We start from the raw sequence: 20924 nt of genomic DNA on the forward strand, positions 1-20924 counted from the left end.
TTTGCAGGCATGAGACAGTTTTACCCCAGTTAGTGTAAGGTGTTCACTAACAGGTATTAAGACAGAATTCAAACCCACAAGCTAAATAGGGAGGGATGGTGGGTGCATTAGAGACTGAAGATCATGAGAGTTTGTAAAAAAGACAACTAGCAAGGGGGGCAGCAAACTACAGCTCTGGGCTAACTCTGGCCTGCCACCTGCTTTGTAAATAATTTATCATGACAAACACATATGGGGGCTTTCATAATACAGAGGGAGAGAGCTGTGTAGTTACAACTGAACCATTTGGCCCAAAAAGCCTAAAATATCTCTTTACAGAAAGTTTGCCAACAACTGGTGAAGATGCCCTTCGAACTACCAAATCCTTTTCCTCTCTGAGAAAAGCCAACATGAAAATGAAGTTATTGCTGTTGACGTCCAAGAGAGAAACACAAAACCAAAGATGTGTAGGAGGCTAGCAAACTAATAAATCTCCATTTCTAAAAGGCTGTGCCACATGCCAAGGCAGGGGAAAGCATGACAGAGGAAGGTCCACTCTGTTAACAGCTTCTTACAGAACACTTCCTTGAGTAGGTGACCTGAGCAGGGACCTGAGTGAAATAAGAGAAGCTATGCGAGTATCTGGAAAACAACACTGCAAGCCACGAGAATAGCAAGCATGGGGCTCTGCTGAGAGTGTTCAACCCAGAAGGGACAGAGGGTGGCAAGAGGACAGTAAGCGAGGCCCTAGGGTGATCTGCAAGAGGGTTAGATTAGATTTGTTGGGATCAGAGTGAGGAAGGATGGTGAAGAAGTCCTTGTTAAGGGGGTGGATCAGTTTAGTTACCAAAAAAGGACAGGCTGGTCCCAGGAAGTTGTTCCTGTGGCCACTCCTATGGGGCAGTTCCCCTAGGAATGCACACAGGCTGGGGTAGTCAGGCAGACAGAGGTCTAGAGAGGAAAATGAAGAACCGGATGTTTATCTTCCCCGAGTGAAACAGAGAACAAAGTAAGTTGAAGGCAAAGGCTTTGGGCAGGGAAGGGGCAGGAGTGATCTGCATGGTTCCAAGGACAGAGGGTAGGAAGAAGGTAGGAGCATGGCTCCAAGGCAGCTCAGGAGCTCAGGCTTGCTCGGCAGGCAAGGCAGGACTGTGGGTTGACCTCCCTGGGGCCTGGGTGACAGCCATCCTTAACCAGGTTGAGATGCTATGGGAGAACACTGTAAAGAAAAGGAGGGAAGGAGGTGAGTACACAGCAAAGCACCCCTGGCTGGTCTGGTGCACGGAGTCCAGCCTGGGAAAGGGCATGAAGGTGAGGAGAGCTAAAGCAAGACAGCTCTTCCAGAGGCAGACACTGAGACAGCTTCCTGCAGAAACTAAGCTAGGAGTTGATTCCGACTGATAAGGGAGCCATGTTAGAGACCTGTGGGGAATGACAATTCACAAAGGCCTGCAGGCAAGAAGATCAGTAGAGACTAGGGATGGTACGACTTAAGGAGAGACACTGTAGCCAACATTCCACCAACTTTTCCTGTAGAAAGCTGCGGAATAAATATTTTAGGCTGTAAGAAACATTTAGTCTGTCACAATTCTTGTACTGTAAAAACAGTCACTGATAATAAATAATTAAATGAGCAGGCTGTGCCCCAGTAAACTTTATTATGGTCACTAGAATTTCAGCTTCATATAATTTTCATGTGTGATAAAATATTAAAATTTCAAACCATTAATATTGTAAATGGAATTCTCAACTTGTGGGCTACATAAAGTAAGGAAGACGGCAGACGCAGTGGCTCAGATGCAGTGTCCCGAGCTTAAGCTATGCCCAGTGTGATAGCCTCCCTGCTGCCTTTGGATCAAGGTGTAGAACTCTCAGCTCCTCCAGCACCAAGTTGGCCTGCATAATGCCACGTTTTCTACCATAATGATAATGAACTGAACCTCTAAAACTGTAAGCCAGTCCCAACTAAATGGTTTGTTTTTATAAGAGTTGCCTTGATCATGGTGTCTCTTTCACAGCAATAAAACCCTAACTAAGACACTAACCATAACCTAAATATCTAAGCCCCTATAATTCCAATCCCCAGGAATACCAGGGGAATATATAACTGTGTATAGTAACGCACATTTACCATGACTATACCTAACTCCTGACCTTTCCTATTTCCACTCCTTTCTTTTCCTCAGTCTCCATTATCTACTCCAAAACAAGATATCAGTTCTGTGTCCAAAAATCTCTAATTCTGTGCAATTAACACCTTTTGCCAAGCTACAACTACACCCCCTATTTCAGCCAGTAGACACTTCCTGTCAGAGTTACATAGTCTTTCTTCTCTCTAAGTGCTAGCACAGTAGCATACAATGCAAACTCCATCTAGGGATCCCACACATTCTATGTGACCTGGCCCAGCACTGTGCTCCAACTTTGCCAGCTGTGCTCTAAGCACAGGAGGAGACTCAGTCGCTGCTAGGCTGTTTCCTTTCAGTCATTCCATGGCTATAAACAGCCTCATCTCTGAAATGCCTTTTTGACTGAACAGAGCACCGAAATCACCTCATTAGTTTTTACAACTTGGTTTGTTTTAATCATGCTTATTATCTGACTTTATTTTTGTCTTCTTCCAGAACAAAAATCCTTGTGAACAAGGTAGGGTTATGGGTGCAGAGGGTCTCAGTAAAATACAGTGCTTGGCCAAACAGATCCTCAAGAGTAGATGAATTAACATAGCAGGCAGTCTGTGCAGAGCTTGAGTGTAACCATGGAGCACACTGCCTGGGCCCCCGTTTGGTCGGTTCACTAGATACACAGCTGCAAAGCTGTGATCAGGGGTTGTCAGGAGGATTCAGTGAGTTAATACACAGGGAGAATAGAACAGAAACATGCACACAGTAAAGGGCACAGAAACATTAGCTGTTATAATGATGTTATCTATCCGGGCATGGTGGTACACTTGTGATACCCAGTACTTAGAAGCTTGAGGCTTAAGTCTGGTGTCAGTCTGGGTTAGACAGTAAGTTCAGGGCCAGGCCTGGGATGGGATGGGTGGATATATATGGATATATACATTAAGACCTTGTCTCCAAAAGAAAGAAAAGGAGGAAGAGGGGGAGGGAGGTAGAAAAGCAAAAAGGAAAATTCTAAAATAACAACAATTAAAAGTCATCTGGAAATAACGCACGTGCCCGTTTACCTCTACACTTACTTTGGTATTTACTTTATTTACCGTTCATGCCTTCCTCTTGATAGATAATACTCACTACACTAAGTACTAGTAAATTTCTTATTAAAGCTTGGCTCGTGTTTAATGTACTTTATACGTATTGCTATTCTAGCCCCTGATTATCTGCTCAGCCGAGATCCCAGGAGTAGGTATTACCACTAACGGCTATGAATCTGTTTAAACCTGAGCCTGGAGAGCTGGCCTGCATTCCCGCTAGCCTCACTTGCGTGGCCGTGATTCTTGAAAGAAGTAACTTCACAATGCACTTTTACTCCTAGTAAACTCTACTAATGTGTGAATCACTGCCAAGCTCTACCTCGGGTTTCTATTATGTGCGGTTACTGCTTACTGTCAGTATTGCTTTAACTATTAACTAGATCAAGTGCTTTGGGCTATCAGATTAAGGCGGGTGTGAGTGACCGACTGTCACTTCGGTCCTATTTGTATATATATTCCCAAACAATGCTGCCCTTCACAGAAGGGAAGGGACATACAGTGCTAACTTCAAGAAACCCCATGGGTGACGCAGAGGAACACTACGTACTAGCTTTATGGCATCTATGAGCCGTGTTATTTAAACAGTGAGCTTATTTAACACTTCCAAAACAGCTTATTTAAGTATAGCTTAGGTAATAAGTATAGGGCTCCATGCATGGCAGCTGCCTTTCATGACACTTGACATAATTTCCTAGAGCACACTATCCCAGTAGTTACTCTTTAATTTCTAGTTACTTTAAAAATTAATATTAGTTTTGGCATTCCTAGAGCATGGTGGCAGAAATGTGACTGTATAATCAGGACCTTCTGGGACATGAGGCTCTCCTGTGTCAATGTCTTCTGTCACTTTAGTCTACAGCAACAGAAACAAAGGCTTTCGCTGAGGTGGAAATGCAAAGGAGGCTATGGGACTTGAAACAGCTATTTTTTTAATTGAAATTTTAGTTTTACAACAAAGAAAGGAAATTAGAAAAGACCATTAAGCCTTTCCTAAGCAAAGATACAGTCTCACCAGCTGCTGCTCCACGGGAGGTGGCACTTCCTGGTTGGCATAGACGATGGCAGGGTTGTAAAGACTGAACACCACGGGGTAAAACACTTTTTTACCTACAAATAAAAATACATGTTTATCTCACACAAAGGAAGGACTTGTATTACTGTGTCTATGGAGACTTTCTCTTTGTATCATTGTGTTAATTTTATCAATACTCTAGAATACCAAAGTTCACGTGATAACACACAACAGGTCAAACTGAAACTGAAGATGCAAAACAACAACAACAACAACAACAACAACAACAACGGACTCCAGGAGGTTGCACCCCTATTCCTTTCAACCATGGGGGAACACAGAGGCGTCCCTCCCGCAGTCACTCAGGTGAGCCATTTCTTGCCTGTTCTCACTAGGCAGCAGTAACATGTAAATTAACTTCTGACAAGCACCAGGAACTCAGACATTCCTATTACTCTTCAAAGAGTCATTACAAACAGTAAACACAAGAACACTGCACAGTGCAAGGTATATAAAGAGAAAAACGACTGCAGACAGATTTAAACCAAGATCTGGGATCTTCTGAGGAGACCTTGCCATTCAGACTGACAGCACTCAGGGACCTCACCAGCTAACTAGGTCATTTATCCTCAGTAGAGGAACCCTTGCTATGACCGGCTTCAGCCAGATATTCTGGCATCAAGTGTTCAGTAATTGTCAAGAAGTCTGTTACACGGCAGCCTCTTTATTATTTTATACTTACAAAATTACAAATTTGTTTTATTCTATTATGTAAAGCAATGTACCATAAATCACTTCAAAATGTTTAATGTGGAGACCAACCACTACTTGTACGTGGACCTCTGCATGCCCGTGCAAGGTGTGCGCATGGGCATGCGTGCCTGGACACACTGTCTTCCTGAGACTAAGAACTTCCAAGTCTCCCCTCTAACCACCCGTGACTCTTTCTGACCTGAGTTCCTTCCTCGTCATCAATTCCCAGGGTTACCTTCCTTCGCCTTTCCTCCCTCTCCATGACTCCACACCCACTGTAGGGTTTATATATGCTAGGCAACATTCCACCACTGAGATCACCTCAGCCCTCTGCACATCTTTACTTCCCTTCAGAAAGAACTCCTGGAATCTGACTCCAAGAAAGCAAAGGATTTGAACATCAGAAGGTCAGAGTTTCAACTTACTGCTCATTGTCTCAGTTAAATTATGCCTAATATAACTCTAAAGCCACCCCAGGGTTTAATAAAGACTTGTTTCCCTCAGTTAGTGTGACTCAGCATTGGACGGTGACGATGCCCTTCTCAGGGACACACTTGGCTCATGTGACGGTGTTTTACGCACCTGGCTCAGCATTTAACCGGCAGCTGTTAAGGAATTCAGCTGAGAAATATATATCAACATCACAGAAAAACATCAAGACCTCTCCCTTGTCCCAAGTTCGGGCACCCACATTTAGTCCTCGTCCACGATTAAATTCTTCGTTCAATGAGACCAAGGTGTAATTGTGAAAATTAGACTCACTATGAGGAAAGCAAAAACAAGAGCTGATAAGTCCCATTTAAAGTTTGACAATGTCCTTTCTTCAACAGAACTTACAATGTACTATATTATAACTTATTATGTTGGCTATATATTCACATAGGGAAAGGAAATCTTTATCTTCTTGCATTTGTTCATTATCAGGAATATATTTTCACCAAATGTCCATATTGGAAGCAACATGCTAATGGTACGAATTTTATAAGGGGCATTGCCTTTTGAGATCTTAAAAATGCACTGTGGAAGAAACACAGATACACGGGAACACAGCCATAGCATCTGGTAAGTAACAATGCATTCTATACAAATGATACACACAAAGTGCTCTCCTACCCTCTTTCAGGTCCCCTCAGAAATGTTCCATTGTCCGAGGCTCCTCCCCTGATACCTCATGGGAAGGAGGCTCTCAAATCTCTATCCTCTCTTCCTCAGCTGGTTCCCTTAGCATCACGTGACATGTTTATTTGTGTATCTCCCCTCTCCTTCAAAATAGATTTTGTGTTCATTAATATGATGCACTGGCCCTCACAGGTAGTTAAATAAATAATAAATATTTGCTGAATTAATGAACGAACAGGGGTTTCAGGAAGAGACTGCTTGTGCCTACAGTAGCTAAATGTCAAATAGGAGCTTGAATTATGCCTTGGTAGAAACCCAGTCAGTGACTGCAAGTAGATGGTTATTTCAAACAATTCTCAGAAGCATAGAGGTGAGGAAAAAAAGCACAAAACATTTTAGAGAAAGTAGCTGAGTCAGATAAGCATATGGGAACAGTGAGGGCCACACCAAGGAGCCCTCAAACAGGAAGAATAAGAGGAAAGCCAGACTGAGCTCAGCGTCCATCCAAGGTCAAACAACTGGGTTAGTACCTGAAAAGGAAGGAGGAGTCAGCAGGGTTTCCCAAAGGTCACTGGTCTCACAGTGAGGCCCTCAAAGCATCTATGGTAAGCTCTAGAGCTACCCTCAGAGCTGCTGCCTCAGAGGCAAGGGGAGGAGTCAGCTTTCACACTTAGTAAGCCCACAGGTGGGCACTAACTAGAGAACCACTGGGCAGGAGGCCTGTGAGGAAGCCAGTCTGACAGCAGTCCAGCATGGTAATGGAAAGACAGAAGCGAAGACTCACACAAGGCATGGAGTGACTCTAAGTGCCCTGGGCACCCAGTCTCTCCTCTCCAGCTTATGGTATAGAAACCTCTCCCTTCTTTTGGAGAAATTGCTATCCTGGATGCCCTGATCACAGTCTGTGGCTCATCTACCTGCCCTACAGCAGTCGTTCCCTAGGCTAAGGACGAGGCTTAGGTGTGGCCGACTGTGAAGTCTCCCTCCACTCCGAACACTGACTGAATGGCTCAAGAGTCAAGTAGGTAAGACATCCTTCCCTGGGATTTTCTCTACTGAAGCTCTCTGATGGGAAAGCTGAGAAGGTGTGAGCCTGTAAGTCTCATCATGTGGAAGAAGCAGCAGGAGAATGAAGTTAACACGCGGAAAATCTTCATGGCAGTCAAGTGTCTGATTTCAGTCCCTCAGGCTCCAAAGTTACTTTTCCAAAACTTACTTGCACTGTCACTTCTGGGAGGCAGCCGAGAACCTTCAATATTACTCAGATTCTCCTGCTTAAGCAGGCTCAAGGTTTCTACCAATTTCTAGAGAAGAAACTTGACAACACAGGGAGGTGGTTTCAGTAATCCACCAGTGTAAATGACGGCTGCCTGGTAGGTACCTGAAAGCAATGAGGGGAGTGGGGCGCAGGGAATGAGAACTAGGATTAGCCTGTGGCATCAGCAAGGGTCCCAAACAGAAAGTAACTCAGCAGAGACAATTAGAAGTAAAAAGACATCTCAGGCAGTAAGCCCGGGGGCTATGCAAATGGTCTCATGCTGAGCTCAAAGAGGGCCACCATGATGTGGAGGGAGAAAGATGGTGAGTCATGTTTATGTCCATCAAGGCTGTGAGAGCCCTTGCAGGACAGGGACAGGCTTTACTCTCTCAGCCATGGCTAGTCTTCCCTCCTGAGTGACACTCTCAAGCACCATACCTGGAGCAGAGTAGGTGGGACGCAACAGATGTTAGCTGAATACGTCAAGAAAAATGGCTGCTTCCGACCAGCAGAAAGATAAAAAAACCCATGAAAGACATGCAGGTTCTGTGTAGTAAGAGCGACAACCAACCTAACAGAATACAGCAGATCTATATTAAGAATTAAAACTTACACGCACAATATTTTTAAAGGAGGAGGATTAGGCTATCAAATGTAAAAGAATCAACAAAGAGGGTGTTAGAGAAAAAGGCTGACTTTGACAATTGACTCTTACATTTGGGTCCATGATTTGGAGAGGAAAATTTCATTTTAAAGAATGAAAAATTATTAAGGAATTCCCAACTAATTTATTCAAGTCTTTGGACATGTATTACGTGCCAGGCACAACATGGTCCACTTCCTGCAGAACTGGTTTTCCATTAAGTTTACAAAACAGTATCTACTGTGTTATTGTACTACAGAACCAGGTAGGACTTGTAAAGACACAGGAGATATAAGTGCCATTTTCAGGAGAGAGCAGAAGCATGGGTCTATAGGAGGGAAGAACATAAGATGATGGCATCAAGGCAGAGATTAGATTTAGAAAATTAAACAGAAACTGCAAGAATACAGCAAAAGGGCAAGTAGGTAGATCACAGATAGTCCTGATCACTCCGGGCTGCCTGCTAAGCAGTTAAAGGAAGATGGACTTGTCGAGCTGCATAACATGAAAGAGTTACTATCATTACCACCCATCCACACACACATGCTTAGACAACTTTGTGCATAATGTTATGTGTATATATGTATACTGTGTATTCATTTACATGTGTGTGCACATTTGTGTGCATGCATGTAAATATCAGAGAACAATCTTGAGTGTCATTCTTCCTTCTATATTGTTTGGAACAGGGTCTCTGTGCTGTCACTGAACACTTCAATTGGCCTGTGAATGTCTGGAGGTTCTGTCTCTGCCTGCCATCTTGTCATAAGAACACGGGCTACACATGCCTGCCCCCACACCCAGCTTTCACGAGCTCTGAGGACTCCAGCTCAGGTCCTCACGCTTATGCAGCAGTGCTTTGCTGACTAAGCCCTCTCCTCAGCCCCTCAGCCCGAGTTTAAAACAGTAGTAGATTTAAAACACTATGTATCTGAAATTCTCCTTCTTCTCATGCACTGTACTCTCCCATTACCGACGTCAGTGTGCTCTGGCTTACCAACCTTGAGACAGATTCTAGAATAGACTTGACTGTAGATAGTCCTTCTTTCCCAAAATACACAACGGTGAGATGAATTCTCTTGTCTTGATGAATACAAACATCTCTAACACAATTGAAAAATAAAATTTGTTCAAGAAAACATACAAAGCACCACTCATTCAGAAATCTATCACATGAAGTTTTCGCAAGAAAATGAATAGACACTACCAATACAGAATGAAATCACACGCAGTGCTCGGTTAACAGTAAAGTGGTGCTACCACTCAATTGTTGGGAGATACCACAGCAAAGCACGAAGGCTGTGGGTCAGTGAATACAACCCATCTAGGGCCATGGCCATGTTATTGCCATATTTCAAGACAGTTTTGGAACATTTGCAGTGGGATTGCTTTCAGTAGCAAATTTAAAAATATTCTAGGAAGTATGTGTAATTAGTTTAGAACCAAATAAATAAATGTCTCAGATCAAGAGGCTGCTCTCAAATGGAACAAATTTCAAAAAATGTAGGTAGTTGCTGGTACACGGTGGTGATAAGATAGCCATCGCAATGCGGGTTACTTATAAAGAGGGTAACGAACCTTCTTACAGCAACTGCAAGGAAAACAACTGTAAAAAGTGGTAGGAAATCACATCTCATGGAGCTATTTCAAAAGGCAAAACTCAGTAGGAACTATGACTTCTCGATACTCTACCATAGGATAGTCAGCTAACTTTAAAACAGGAAAATAAAGAAGTAAAATTAGTGTATTGAAACATAGCAATTGCTAAATTCAAACAAAGATGCAGCATTTTCCTTAAATATTTTCTAACAGAACTTGAACTCTTAGCATTTTAAAATACAACTTGATGGCAAAAAAGAAAGATATAAGTTCTCCTACTTTTAGTTGAATGTTTGCATTTTTAAGTTTATTTCAATCTTAAAATTCAAATTGCTGTCAAGAGATTTTTACTGGAAGAGGGCAATGTTCTAAGTTTTCATTGAGGTGGTGGTTTGTGAGTCATAACAACATGACTTAACCTTCCAATATCATTTACATTTTAGACTATATGAATTTTTATTGAACATAAATTAGTCTTCAATATAGTTGACTTTTAAAAATTCAACTAAGTGGGGTTGGAGAGATGGTTCAGTGGTGAAGGACACTGGTTGCTCCAGCACAGGACGTGGATTTGATTCCCAGCGCCTACACAGGAGTTCATAAGCATCTATAACTCCAGTGCCGGGGGACGTGATGGCTTCCTCAGGCCTCCACCGGCACTGTACATGTTTGTGCATGTATGTACATGAAAGTAGACATTCATACACATAAATAACCTTTTTTAAAAGTTCAGCTTATCTTAAATTCAAACACAATTATAAAGTCATCAAATTAAGTTTCCAAGTAGTTGTTACCCTCAAATTTATATCATAGTTCAAACTGTCAAGAAACATAATGCCCCATACACGCTTTGAGAAAAAGAAAAATCTAAAAACACCCCTCAAGGCCTATATAATTATTCTATAACTCTGAGTAATCAGACTTCTTGAAGATAAATTAAGTCTGTACAAAATAAGGTAAAGAATTTAGCCAAATCTGCAGGTTCCGAGTTACCTGAAGTTCTGCATAAACTGTGAAAAGGCTTCTGTCCTCTCAGCAAGCGGCACAATGATATTAATAACCGATCTTGTAATGTCAATCAGCTCGCTCTTCACTTTCATGAGAGGTCCGAAAGGGCGGAAGAGGGTCACATGCCTGTATTCCATAAGGTCTGCCTTCTTAAAAAACAGCTCATAGTGCGTGCCTTTATCTCTCTCAGTGCGGTAATAGCCTATGGTAAAGAGTTTGGAGCGAAAACAAGTTCATGGCAAAATTTAAATTCAAGAGGAATACAGATTTCACTCAGGCAAGGATCGAAAGTACTAACCAGAATACAGGGATTTTTATCTGTTTGTGGAAGTACCTATCCCTACATCCAGCCAGAAATAGCGTCTCTTTAGAAGAAAAGGTTTGCAAAAAAAAAAAAAAAAACAAAAACAAAAAAACAAAAAAAACAAAAAACCAAAAAAACAAAAAAAACCAAAAAACCCAAAAACCAAACAAAAAACCAAAAAAACAAAACAAAAAAAACCTCCCAAAAACAGAAAACAAAAGCTCAGCTCCACCATTTCATCCACAAACTAACACGCTCCAGCAATTACTCCTTTTCACATACAACTCTTTCCCCTTAATACCAAACCGCATTGCTACAGTGCCAAATTGCTTCTAAATATGAAATTCTGAGCCCAAGAGTCAAAACTTTTATTACTTGGTTCAATTCAACAGAAATGAACTAACTACTTTTCATGTTAGTCACTGATGATACAGAGACCATGTGGGCTCAGTTATGAGGAAGGGCCAGCCTAGTGAGGAAGTCAGAAAAATAAACACTAACAATATAATGTGTAATGTGTGTATGCCTTTGCTTATCCCATGTATGTATTGTGTGTGTCTTGCTCTGTTACATTTGTTTGTGTGTGTATATGTATGTGTGAATACATATATATATTCAAAGAATACTAGTACAGATTTCAATACAATGATTTGAGATGTGGTTGACTGGGCAATATTTTTTAAGTGTAATACTCAGGAGACAAAGGTTAGACTTAGCTCAACTCTCCTAAGGTTTCTAGTCTAGACAGAAAGTCAACCAGGAGATGGGCAACACCACCTAATACAACACGGCCTGTGACAGAGGGTGCATTACAGAGGTGCCAGAGCACACAGAGGCACTGCTATTTTAGGTGTGGGGTTAGAGGCCACTTCCTGGAAGGAATGCCGTTTACACTAGTGCCTGGAAGAGGAGTGGAAGTTGCTCAGTGGTTGTGAGTCATTTAAAAGACAGTCGTGGCACAGTGAGGAAAGGTAAGAGTGGACAGGAGCTAAGGGGAACTGTAAGTGGGGTGGCAGAGCACACGGCTGTCACAGTCTACCTGCTCTTAAGGAAGAGTGGAAGTGAGGACATGCCACACGCTACTTAACTACCCTGTGTCAGCTGCAGCTTTCAATTGTGCTGTGAAATAAGAAACTAAATGCTCAGGGGTTGGGGATTTAGCTCAGTGGTAGAGCACTTGCCTAGAAGCGCAAGGCCCTGGGTTCGGTCCCCAGCTCCGAAAAAAAAAAAGAAAAAAAAAAAAAAAAGAAACTAAGTGCTCCAGAAAGTTGGAGAATTTTGAGAGAAGCAACTAACAAAAACTATCTTGACTAAAAAGAGGCCATAGGAAGAAGATGGCTAAAATGCCCGGGCAAAGCAGAATCCCTGCCTGATAGACTTCAGAAGTCATACAAGTGATAGCCATGATGGTTTGGAGGCCAACAAAATGCTGAATGTGGTAGGCTGTTTATAGAATACAGCAAAACAAACTTTTAAGAAACACTTATAGCCAAAATGGCTTTGTTTGCAGTGGAATGGAAATGCTAGCAGTGGGCATTAATTACTATGGAGACAGACAGGAATACACATTTATTTATTTTTAAAAAAATTAACCAATACCTAAGATTTATATGACTTTTAAGTTATAGCAACTTGAGAGCATATCCTGGGGCTGGAGAGACGCTCAGAGGTCAGGGCACTCGCCGCTCTCTCAGAGGACCCAAGTTTGATTCCCAGCACTGTGATCCAATGCGAAGGAATCAGATACCTTCCTCTGGTCTCTGCAAACACTGTACACACATGCGGACAAAGCACTCACACACATATAAATAAAGGAAAGACCTCACATCCATTGTGCAATCTGTACTATGAAAGTGTGTTATTTCTTTATTTCCAAATGTAAGATGGTGTATTCCCTCTGATGCCATGACCATTTACTTCTCTAAAAATGGAAAATACCATTGACCTACGCTTTAGATTTTTCCTTCCTTATCAAGTGGTTTTCAAATTTTGAACCTTAGTTCATACATTTTAAAAACTAAGAGGAATGTCAACACCAGATAAGAGAGGAATGAATATCACATGGCCCACAAGAGCCCTTCAACCTGGTATTCTTACACTGAGACTTAGACTCACTCTGTTATCCTAATTCTTATTCTTGTTTTTATTATGATCTTATTTTAACTTTGTCCAAAAGCCATTTCAAAATTTTGGTGATATTAAGTGGACAAAAATATAAATGCTTTAATACTGTGGTAGTAATGATATATTAGCATATGCTACTACCATGCTGTCATGCTAACATAAGAATTTATCAAAAGATTAAAAATGTTTTTATATTTGCATGTCTGTATGCACATATGGAGGTCAGATGACAACTCGCATGGTTCTTACCAACATATGTTTCATATTACCTTCTATGAAGTCATTTTCATTAAATATCAGTTTCTCTCCAAGGGGGCCCTCCTCATCTTCCTGTTCATCATCTTCATCAGGATTATTAATGACCTCCAAGCCAGCTTCAATAACTTCTACCAATTCATCTCGTTTGTCTTTTCTAACTGGCTTTTCTTCAGGATGGCGCGTGAGACCCATTTCCAACTGAAATACTTTCATTAAAGTAAAACTTTCAAAGGGAACGACTCCATACTCACTGGGTAGTTTGGCCCCTATGCTGACTTCAGCTCTGTCGATCTGGGAATGAAGAAACTCTAAGAGGTCGCTGGGTGTCTGCTCTCTGTTGCCCTGATAGCCTATGCCGTTAGCCCCTAGCTTCTTCCTCTCTTGCAAGGCTCTCATCTTCTCACTCATATCTTGTAGTTCTTGCTTTAGCTGGGCAATCTGGCGTTTCAAACTGGTTGCCCTGGTTTGGTAATGTTCTTCTTGCTCCTGCAGGAGGGCTTGGTAATATTCTTTACCATAATTTTCTCTAACCACACCAGGGAGAGAAGCATTTCCATCAGTCTGGGGGGCACATTCCAGGAGGTACATAAATAATACTAGACTGAAAAGCAAAGCAAGGCCCACCAGCAGCCACTGGGTCCGGCTGTGAAGAATCGGTCCTCTTCTAGACATTCTCACTAGTGTGTGTTTGCCTAACAAGGCAAGCTCTTTGCTTGTTCATGACTTCAGCGAAAAGTTACCAAAAGTTAAAAACAAAATTAGGATTTCCATGAGAGGTACCCAAATGAGCTCTGCTGTCATTTTAAAAGATTCCTTCTTCAGTAGTCATGACTACTTGCAGAAGTGAGAAATTTATACTTCCTGTATTGTTACCATGATATCCACACTACGCAATCTGGTCTATATAATCCATTATCTGGGTGGTGACTGTTCTGAAAGAAACAGACCAGAGTCAATGAGAACTGTGTTTAAGCATATCATCGGTGGCAGCTTCAATATGCTTGGCGGTGTCACTATTTTACGTTGGGTTCCATGACTAATACAATTTAGAGAAATTGGTAGGCACTGGAAGAAAATATTCAGAAAAATAGCATGCAAAATACTAATATATTGTTTATAGAACTTTAAGCCAGTTCATCTCAACACCTATTACCCCCTGAATCAAGAAGCATCCAAATTATAACAGTAAAATTATGTTCAGTTTTTTTAAATAAATTCTAATTAAATTATTTTAAAATCATCCTGCTTATAACTCTTTATTAACAAACACACTACTTCCCAGCAAAAGCATGTAATATGTGGAAATTAGATTTCTATAAGTAATTTTATTATAGCAATAATAATTTGCTGTAAGAGAAAGTTTCTCCAGTTATACTCAAATACTCTTGCTCATTAATTTCAATCAAGTGGGGTGGGGTACAATTTCAAAAGGTCACAGACATCTGGAAAACACATTAAAACATTTTTACATCCAAAGTTCTCTGGTAGATTACTTGAGCATTAGATCACTTTCCACTGTATGACACAGCAAGATTCCTTACAGTTCTGGAAGATTTGGAGTTGATAGAGAGAAAAACCACAAACGATTTAATTATATTTGTCTGCCTAGAGGAAAATGGTAAATTTATAAAACTACATGCTACATTTCATGCTCCAACCAGTACTGTGAGCCCTTCCAATCTAATTCTAAAGTAGGATTAACTCTAGAAATAGAAGAGATTAAAACCCAGGAGGCAAGAAGTCCTTTGCTGCAAACAGAGTTTCCATTCCAACTGAGCTCTTCTGAGCAGGGTAATGTGACACATGACAGCGACATCTCACAGGAATGCTTTCTGCAGCACGCCACAAACTTGGAAGGTGACCAGTAGGCACATCCCAGTTACTTGTCTTCTAGTCGCTAGGAAGACAAGTCCTCTCCAGAAAATTCTGCATCATATTTTTTTGTGGCATACTTGCATTAAAATATAGTCAAGATTAGAACTTTTTATGACTATTAGAGCACAAATAATGGGTTTAATTTTCCTATGCCATTTGTTACCTTAGTAAACCAAATGACTACCAAGTATCCTGAAAACTTTAATTCACTCAGAGTCTTATGACATCTGACTGTAAACCTTATTTAAATGTTGGAGAAAATGGGAATAGTTTTAAGTTTTAACAAACTAACTAAAAGAAAATGAAAAGCTAATACTGGTTCTAAGGATTTACCATTCCTCAAAAATATAATATTTAATGAAAGAACCATTTAAATATCATTACTGAAAAAATAATTTGAGGGATATTTCATAACTATTTTAGTTATTATTATCCTCCTACTTGTTAGGGAAAAGAAAGGCTACATTTGAAAAAGTAGAAATATAATTTTTTGTAAGTTGTTAGTAAGTCAGGTATGATGGCACACTTTCAATTCCAGTACTTAGGAGGCAGAGGCAGGTGGATTTCTGTGAGTTCAAGGCCAGCCTGGTCTATCTACTGAGTTCTGGAATAGCCAAGACTACATAGTAGCTTGAGAAAGTAAGATCAAACCCAAAAACTATTAACAAAGGTTGACATACTTAACTGTTATAATATACTCAAATGGTTTGGAGGTGTAACTTGATCATAGTGCAACATATGCCCTATGATGACAGCCTTTTATTAATAGGTCACCTTATAATCCTTCCCTTTATGTAGACAATATATTTTATTCAATGACTTATAGTTCATAATGGGTCACTTTACTTTTCAATGAAAGAGAAATAAATACCAAATGTAACAGTAAGTTTTACATTGTAATTAAATATGTGTATATATGTGTGTACACACATACACACATATACAAACACACAAATGCACACACACATATATACACCACACATATAAACACACACATGAGGCCTCCATGTAGAACATAGTAATAATTGGGTTGTAATAAAAAAATCTTAAACGACACTAGTTTAAAATACACTTTTCATATATTCTATACAATCCTTTCAGGATAGTGGTAGTATTAGTCTCATTTTATAGAAAAAGAATTGTTCAGACATGAACAGATTTAAATAAGGTTATATAACCATCAAGTGGAAGCATTAAAACTAAGGTGTTCTCTCACTTTAATAAAAAATATAAGTTTATAATATCTCTGATTTAATGTTGTAGTTGATATCCATTGACATGAAAGAAAGGCTGCTGTAATTAGCTTTTAGAATGTTCCTGCATAACTCTGTGGTAGTTGTTTAAATCTTTACTTGTCTCGTTCCTAAAAAGAACTCTTTGACCACATACCACAGAACCAGATTATAACAGTTCGAATCTTAGATGAGTTAGAGTTACGGTTCAGTGGTGAAGAATTTGCAAGCATGCTTGAGGTCCTAGGTTCAAAACACACACCTTGTTCCAGTCCACCTTTCCTGAATTCCTGCCCCCAAACTGTGTGGACAGCTGGTGCCTTAGGATTCTAGAGGCAGAAATGGTGCCCTGCCTCCATCCACTGAAATCCCTCTGAACTGTGAGCCAAAATAAGCCTCCCTCCTGTGACTTGTTTCTACACAGTATTTTATCACATGATCAGAAAAGTCCTGATAATGTGCTTCTCTGTATCTCAGACTTGGGGACCGGAAGCTGGCTTTAAAATTCCTATGTAGCTGAGGTTGGCCTTGAACTCCTGATCTTCCTCTCTCTACTACCAAAGTGTTAAGGTTGCAAGAATGTACTGCCATACATAGAATACTTTTTATTGAATGTCAGATATTGTAGGTTCTATTTAATGTGTGCTAAATGTTTTATATTTCTATAAATATTCTTGAAAATTATGGTATTATATGGAAATAATTTAATTCCTTCAAGATTTGTTTTTAATATTTGTTGGCAGGACATAAATGAATGTTTATAGTTAATAATTTCCCATTACTGAGGCAAGCCTTTTCAGAATAACCAATTCCCCATGAAGTTTAAGCTTTTCAGTCTATCTGGTAGGAGTTTATACTATTCCTGGTCTTATTTAAATGCTGGGTTTGTGTCCTCTAGTGTGTAATAGTCTTTTCCTTGGCTTATCTTTGTGTAAGCCTACACTAATGAGCAAGTACTCTGCTGAATACCCAGAGGATGCCCTCGCTAGATCTCTGGAGTTGAATGCTTTGAGCCCTCACTGCCTTGGTCTTTTCAGACAGTCGGGTCCCTCCTGTCAACGCAGGGACTCTTCTGGACTCTGCTTAGGCTATATGACTTTTCAGCTTTAGCTTCTATACTGGAAGTAATCCTCATATAACAGCCACATCTTATTGCTCAAGCAGATAAGCAAATTTCCTTATTCTTTTTACAATCCTTTGAAATGTCAGCTTCATCATACACAGAATGCCTTTACATAGAGAGGTCTGCATCTGGCCTCTAAACCAGAGGTAAGCAAGCATTTTAGGTCAAAGAGTGTCACAGGCAGTCAACTCTGCCTTTGTAGCACAAAAATAGTCACAGACTATGCAGAAATTACAGAAGGAGTTGAGTTTCAAGGGACACCAAAATCTGAACTTCATAATATCTTCATATCATAATGTAATGCCTTCTATATTTAGAAACAGAACCCTCCCACTTGGGCCACAGGCCATTCTAGTATAGGCAGCCAGCTACAGCTACTCCTATTTTGAAACTTATTTTTTTTTTATAGATGTCTAAGTTCTCCTGAGACTCAAGTCTCTCTCTATTGCTCCAACTGGGCCTGCACTCCTGAACTCAAGTGATACCCCTGCCTCAGCCTCCTAGAAAGCTAGGCTACAGTTATACATTACCACCCCAGCTTTAAAATAAGACAGGGTAGTTATTCTAAAATATCATAAAGCAAGTGCATATGATCAAAAAGGTTAAATGTGAATTAAGGACATACAGTGAAAAGTCCCTCTCCTACCTCACCCCCAACCCTGAAATTTTGTGTAACCTTCCAAATTCTTTTGCCACTATTAAACATCTTGGTATGATTGGCTCTCACATACCCAACTCTGAACTGAACACAGTATTTCACTAACAGACTAACTAACTAATGGAACTGCTGTCTAAATTCCCTTAAATGTAATTAGTTTATGCAACTCGCCTTGCCTAGGATAAGCTTCCAATATGCCTTTACCTGCTTTCTACTTTCCAATTGCTCTTAGATGTGGAACGTCCCTCCAAATGTGGGAAGCCCTGGCTTCAAGTCTATGGTGCTACTGGGAGGTAGCAGGACCATTAGTACTATTTACAGAACAGCAGAAGGAAGCTAGGTGATTGGGAGTGTGCTCTTGGGGTAGGGGATGTTGGATTCTGGGTCCTTCCTCACTCTCTCTGTTTGTTAGACCCAAGGTAAGCCATACATTCCTGCCACCATGCTAACTATGTTGCCACCAAGGCAACAAGGCCAAGCGAACACAAGCTGAAACTTCAAGAATAAAAATAACCTTTTCCCTTCTATCTTAGGTATTTTATCACAATAATAGAAAGCTGACTGACACATTAAAGGTTTTCTCTAGTTTACTAAAGACTTAAAAATTGAGGCTGGGCATGGTGGCACACACTTCTAACCTTAACACTCAAGGAAGGCAGAGGTAGGTAGATCTCTTGAGTTTGAGGCCAGTCTACTCTCAAGTTCCAGGACAGTCAGGGTTACATGAAGAAACCCAGTCTTGAAAAACAAACAAAAACAAAAGCACCCCATAAAACAAACAAAAAAGACTTTAAAAATCCTTAGCATGACATTAAATTTCTTAGTTAAATTAATCTGCAATGTGGAACTAAGAACTAAGTTTTATTGCTTTTTTGAAATCCATTATTTTTTTTCAAAATTTTGTTTTGATACAGTGTATTCTATATATTCTACTGAATATGGGTCAAATGATTTGGGTTAGAAATAAGGTTCCAAATTCAAAATAGTCCTATGGACATTTTCTGTTGTTGTTGCTTGGTTTATTTTCTGGGATGGAATCTCAGAATGTACCCAAGGCTGGCCTTGGATTCATGATCGTAATTCAGTCGTCAAGAGACTGCTCGCACGCATGACCACACCCTGCTCCCATGGACACTTTAGAACACTCCACTGCTGTCATACAATGTCTAAAAACTGATCTCTATTCCTTTATAAGTAAACAAGACATTACCTTTGGAAGCTTATAAAAGTACATAAATTTTCTCCATAGTTCAAAATTTTTATTAGGATGTATCTAAGGGTGTGTCTTCAACAATGTAAGAGTTTGGGTGTATCAATTTGCTCATCAACTTCTACACTTTTGCTTTTAGAAATATCATTATTTCTTAGTACATGTTTGGCATCGTCTGTATGTTGGTAGGAGAGTGGGACTCAGGAGCTGCTAGTACAGGTTCTTTCCACGTGCTCTCTGAAAGGCCTTATGTTCAGATCATCTTTGCCAGTATCCTGTTCCCTGATATCTCTCTCTCTCTCTCTCTCTCTCTCTCTCTCTCTCTCTCTCTCTCTCTCTCTCTCCCCTCCCTCTCCTTCTTCCTCTTTCCTCTCTGTGTCTCTGTCTCTGTCTGTCTGTCTGCCTCTCTTGCTCTCTTGCTCTCTCTCTCCCTCCCTCCCTCTCCCCTTCCCCCTCTCTCTCCATCCCCCTCCCCCCTCTGAGTGTGTGTGTGTGTGTGTGTGTGTGTGTGTGTGTGTATGTATGTATGTTCAGTAGGCAAAGCACCTTTCCAAACTTGAGAGTACTAATGCTTAAAACTCAACTGCTTCTTGTATTTGTGCAACTTTCTACAGATATTTACTGATTGTTGTTATTTAAATAACAAAATTAATGTAAAAACTGCACACCTGAAACTAAGGTCATAATTCAATTTTACACTTATACCTAGCTCTTGCAGAGTGAGATCTCATGATTTTTCCAATCCATTTTTAGTCCCACCCTTTGGTGCTTCATTTCCCCTAACAGCTATCAAACTTCCCCTAACAACCACTAACTTAAGCAACACTGTTCTTACCTAACTGTTATCAACTGTACAGTCATATCATGGTCTGTTCCAACTGACTTGTGGGTAAAAGGTAGTTAAATGTAATGAGTCTGTGAGAAGATTGTCACTAGTGCAAATACAAAGTATAAACAGTTACTTAATGAGTGTGTATGTGTGTCTGTGTGTGTGTGTGTGTGTGTGTGTGTGTGTGTGTGTGTGTTTGAAACAGAGTCTCAGGGTATATCCTTGGCTATCCTGGAGAGATACACTTTCCTCTGCCTCCTGAGTGCTGGGAGTAAAGTGTGTACCACCATGCCTTAACTCATAATAGATATACTTTTGAAACCAACCTTCACTACTGTATTAGTTAAGATAATCTTTAAAAAGGAAAGAGTCCATGTTAGTTAAGATGTCATTTTTTTCTCTATTGAATGTCACTCAGTCATTCTACATCTAACAGAGATGTATTCACATACTCACTAAGAATTCACAAGAATGTTTTAACAGTCCTAAAATCTAAAACAAGTAATAAATGAATCTGGAAGCACACACGGTGGAGTACAGAAGGACAGTCACATCACACAATAGCATATTACACAGTAAGAAAGAATTATCAATACCGTACCATGATATGAATGATATCAAAAAACATGAAGGGTGACTTACTTCCACAAGCAATATTCTGAGAATACTATATATTAATTCCATTAACATGAAGTTTAAAATAGTCCAAACTGATGGCTGGTG

The 20924-nt window shown here is 40.3% G+C and overlaps 1 protein-coding gene across 5 annotated transcripts in view; it reads right to left on the reverse strand.

Annotated features, from left to right (window-relative positions):
* Csgalnact2 (chondroitin sulfate N-acetylgalactosaminyltransferase 2) overlaps positions 1–20924 on the reverse strand; it is a 37084-nt gene that overhangs the window by 14995 nt on the left and 1165 nt on the right. For 3 of the 5 annotated variants that reach the window (XM_017592584.3, NM_001106616.1, XM_006237182.5), the window contains exons 2-6: positions 13286–14206; positions 10574–10790; positions 8983–9084; positions 5544–5722; positions 4209–4303 (exon numbers count right to left, since the gene is read on the reverse strand). In XM_017592584.3, the coding sequence (XP_017448073.1) occupies positions 4209–4303; positions 5544–5722; positions 8983–9084; positions 10574–10790; positions 13286–13946 (1254 nt within the window). In that variant the 5' untranslated portion in view covers positions 13947–14206. The remainder of the gene's footprint in view (positions 1–4208; positions 4304–5543; positions 5723–8982; positions 9085–10573; positions 10791–13285; positions 14207–20924) is intronic. The other 2 variants (XM_006237181.4, XM_017592583.3) reach the window with 2 other exon arrangements.

This window comes from Rattus norvegicus, chromosome 4 (assembly GCF_036323735.1).
Source record: "Rattus norvegicus strain BN/NHsdMcwi chromosome 4, GRCr8, whole genome shotgun sequence".
Taxonomy (NCBI): Eukaryota; Metazoa; Chordata; class Mammalia; order Rodentia; family Muridae; genus Rattus; species Rattus norvegicus.